Source organism: Cynoglossus semilaevis, chromosome 8 (genome assembly GCF_000523025.1).
Source record: "Cynoglossus semilaevis isolate Cse_v1.0 chromosome 8, Cse_v1.0, whole genome shotgun sequence".
In the NCBI taxonomy this organism is placed as follows: domain Eukaryota; kingdom Metazoa; phylum Chordata; class Actinopteri; order Pleuronectiformes; family Cynoglossidae; genus Cynoglossus; species Cynoglossus semilaevis.
The window spans coordinates 29,878,488-29,882,791 of NC_024314.1; the positions used below are offsets into that span (position 1 = coordinate 29,878,488).

General features: G+C 50.3%; 1 protein-coding gene across 3 annotated transcripts in view; it reads left to right on the forward strand.

The window, feature by feature from the left end:
- Window positions 1–4,304, forward strand: part of LOC103383103 (protein tyrosine phosphatase receptor type R) — an 11,696-nt gene that overhangs the window by 4,000 nt on the left and 3,392 nt on the right. For all 3 annotated transcript variants that reach the window (XM_025057526.1, XM_025057527.1, XM_017034203.2), the window contains 9 exons: window positions 203–316; window positions 390–539; window positions 633–740; window positions 1,562–1,684; window positions 1,774–1,889; window positions 1,976–2,113; window positions 2,801–2,990; window positions 3,077–3,161; window positions 3,799–3,878. In XM_025057526.1, coding sequence (XP_024913294.1) covers window positions 203–316; window positions 390–539; window positions 633–740; window positions 1,562–1,684; window positions 1,774–1,889; window positions 1,976–2,113; window positions 2,801–2,990; window positions 3,077–3,161; window positions 3,799–3,878 — 1,104 coding nt within the window. The remainder of the gene's footprint in view (window positions 1–202; window positions 317–389; window positions 540–632; window positions 741–1,561; window positions 1,685–1,773; window positions 1,890–1,975; window positions 2,114–2,800; window positions 2,991–3,076; window positions 3,162–3,798; window positions 3,879–4,304) is intronic.

Consider the following 4,304-nt stretch of genomic DNA (forward strand, 5'->3'; position numbering starts at 1 on the left):
TGGGGGGGGGGGGTATTCAGGAGTTATTCCAGAAAGCGGGTGAAATAAGTCAACTCTGAGTTGTCCGTTTCAGAAAGAGCGGGAACTGAAACTCTGGCTCAGTTACCATGGTAACAGACTCTGTGAAGAAACCCTCAGTTTCTTTGTTTACAAAATGACCACATGGTGGCGCAGTAGAGCAGCTGTCGTGTGTCTTTCTCAGTACCTGGCTGTGGATGTGCGGAGACTCAACGTCAGTCTTCTTCGTTGGTTTCGAGATGGTGTCGCTGCAGCGCTGGGCATCCCAGCAGGACGTGTCCACATCAACCGACTGAACGTGAGACACACACACACACACACACACACACCTCTCTGTCCTTCATTAACCTTTGGTCGACCGTGTCTCTCAGGAGGAGAAGAACAGCGTCGAGCTCTTCGTGTCCTCTGATAGGCTGGGCGTGGCGGCGCCCCGCCCTGCTGATGAGGTCATCCAGTCACTGGACGTCAGGGTCCTTCACCACCACCTGGGACACTTTGGCATCACAGAGGTTTCCACTGAGGTGTGTGTGTGTTGAAGCAGACGACTCTTGAAGTGATTGATAACCAATCAACACAGGCAGGTGTGAACACGTGACCCAACACTGTCTGTACAGAAAAACGTCCTCCAGGGGGAGCCAAATGACCAGGTGTGGAGCAGAGAAGGCCTTTATACCCTGCTGTTCTTCTTCACTGTCTTTGTCATCGTTGTCACCTGCTTGATGGTAACACACACACACACACACTCACACACACACACACACTCACACACACACACACACTCACACACACACACACACTCACACACACACACACACTCACACACACACACACACTCACACACACACACACACTCACACACACACACACACTCACACACACACACACACTCACACACACACACACACTCACACACACACACACACTCACACACACACACACACTCACACACACACACACACTCACACACACACACACACTCACACACACACACACACTCACACACACACACACACTCACACACACACACACACTCACACACACACACACACTCACACACACACACACACTCACACACACACACACACTCACACACACACACACACTCACACACACACACACACTCACACACACACACACACTCACACACACACACACACTCACACACACACACACACTCACACACACACACACACTCACACACACACACACACTCACACACACACACACACTCACACACACACACACACTCACACACACACACACACTCACACACACACACACACTCACACACACACACACACTCACACACACACACACACTCACACACACACACACACACGTTGACCTTTGACCTTAGGTGAAAAACATTTTCTTGCTCAGAAACATCTGGAACCAGTGAATTTTCATGACTTTTTACTGTAACTGTTTTGGATGAAACTGGTGAATATGGTTTGGAAAAATGATTTTGTTATAAAATATAATTAAATTGAATCATTTTAAGTTGATGAAGATGAAGAATTTTGAATTTGATTTTATTTTTCAGGTTTTGTATCGGCTCAAGGAGAAGGCTCACATTTCCGACGGGCAGTTAAAGGCCCCGCCCCGTGATCTCCACCTGACCCTCACCCTCCCTCCAAAGTCTGCCCCCAGCCCACGGGGCACCAGGGTACGTGGCTGTGGGCCGACTGACGGCCGGTGGAGCAGTGGTTTTCACATCACAGTTCCAGGACCTTGTCTTTTCACCTTGTCCTCCAGGTCGTCTGTCCAGGCAGCATGGTCCGAGCTGAGCTCCCGCCAACCGTGGCCACGCCCACCCTCCACTCCCAGCCAATCATGGCCTGTGGTGGCCTGGCTCCGCCCATCGTACCCAGGTGATTGTAGCTACAGTCTCGTGAAAGTGAAAAGTTTCAGATCGCGAAACAAAACCACCTGACCGTGGCGGTTCCTCTCCCTGTAGCTCCGCCCCCGCCACTGGTGTGAACGCCGGAGACCACGACACCGCCCTCGCTGCTGTTGCCCCGCTCAGTGCCAGTCAGGAGTTAAAACCCTGCCCCTCCCCCTTCAGGATGAAAGCTGCTGCAGGACTGCAGGAGAGGTATGGTCATGTGACTGTGGGGGGGGCAGGGGTCACACGGGGTTAACACCCCATTATTTCTTGACTGCATTCGGTAGTGATGATGTTAAGATTGGATCAGTTTGGTGGGACGTACGGTGTGTAGCCCTGACCTTTGACCTGTGTGGTCACTTCATTAGGTAGATGTGACAAACACTACAGAAAAATCTTCCAATGTTGAATATTTTAGCAGTAATTGTAGTAGTGTGTACTACTGGGTGAATATAGTAGTATACAGCTACAGTATATATTTCCTATATTTACTTATATTCCCAGTTATTTGCTATATTTCGCTCACTCTGAAGCTCCATGTGGACCAGACCCACAGACCTGGACCAGGGTGGTCTATAGTCCAGTACAACCCACATTCAAAAAGCCCATGTTGCCTTGGTAGGCTGCCATTTCTGTGCCGACTGCACCCCCTCTAGTGGCTACTTTTGGAAGATCATTGTGAGAACTGATTTGCAGCAGGTCTTCTAGCGTTGTCAAGAAGAAGATGACCTTTGACCCTAACCCTAACTCTAACTGTCCACCACGTGTTGCACAGCCACAGCTTTGATAGGTGTTTCTGAAACGCAGACAAAGGAAAGGCCAGTAGGTGGCAGTGTGAGAAGAACATGACCTCAAGGCTAACTGGATAGCGCAGGCTAACCTGAGTTCTGTCCTCAGACGCGGCTCAAACGTCTCTCTGGTCTTGGACATGTCGGCCCTGGGCTCCCTGGACCCTCTGGACCCCCCCATCTCGACCCCCCGAGGGTCAGCCACAAGGGAATACCTGACATCTGCAGGGCGGCCTCTGACCAGACCACAGCTGAGGGGCGTGGTCAACAACACGCACGCGCTGCACGCACAGTTCACTGTGAGTATGCTAGCACAGAAAGTCAGGTTCCACAGAGGTCAAAGGTCAAAGGTTAAAAAGGGTTTTCTGGTTTGTTGTCTTTTCAGGAGATTCCCATGAATTTCACTGATCCCAAAGACCTGGACGTTCCAAACCACGGAACCAAGAACCGATACAAGACCATTCTTCCCAGTGAGTCCCTGTTGTCCATGTGTCTGGGTTCTGGTTCTGGTGGTACCGATTGACTGGGACTAAAGTACCAGCATGTCTTCATCCTCACTTCCTGTTGAGGACTGGGAGTGGGAGGAGTTAATGTCAAAGGTCACACACACACACACACACACAGACTGAAACAATAAGGGCACCGTTTGTTCTCACACTCCTGTCCACTCACTGAACCTGATAAAGCCATTATATAACACACACACACACACACACAGACTGAAACAATAAGGGCACCGTTTGTTCTCACACTCCTGGCCAATCACTGAACCTGATAAAACCATTATATAACACACACCCACACACACACACACACACACAGACTGAAACAATAAGGGAACCGTTTGTTCTCACACTCCTGTCCAATCACTGAACCTGATAAAGCCATTATATAACACACACACACACACACACACACACACACACACACTTGAGCACTTGTGTTTTGGAGACGGCGGTGGATTGTCAATAGGACGGTGAATAGAGGGTGTGGTGCTGTTCCTTCCTTCCTTCCTTTTGTCCAATCACAGTTGAGGAATGTTCCCTGGACTTCAGTCTCTCAGACCAACCCTCATCCGTCTCCTTGTCACCTTTCTGTGTGTTCTAGATCTACACTCCAGAGTCGTCCTGAAGTCAAAGAGCTGCACCGACCGGCTGAGCTCCTACATCAACGCCAACTACATACGGGTGGGGCCGAGCACCAGCAATCCTGCTGTCCCTGTCCTTGTTGTCGTTGTTGTTGTCATCGTTGTGGTTGTTATCGTCGTTGTTGTCGTCGTTGTCGTTGTCGTTGTTGTTGTCATCATCGTTGTGGTTGTGGTTGAAAACACTTCTGTTTTGCCACATCCGTTGGCCGTCAGTGAAATGTTGACATTTCCTGGCCGTGGTCATTTAACCACGGTTCTTACACCAGCAGGTCAGAGGTCAGGTCAGAGGTCAGCTCCAGAGTCATCCATTTTACTCAGGACGTTCTAGAACAGACGAGGAGAGTTGTAGGACTTATGTGTCGTTGTCATGGTAACAATTCAAAGCCTGGAGTTCATTTAGTCTGACCCTGTGACCCCTAAGGTTTGACCTGTGGACGCCCACCCGACCCCCCCCAGCCCTGACCCC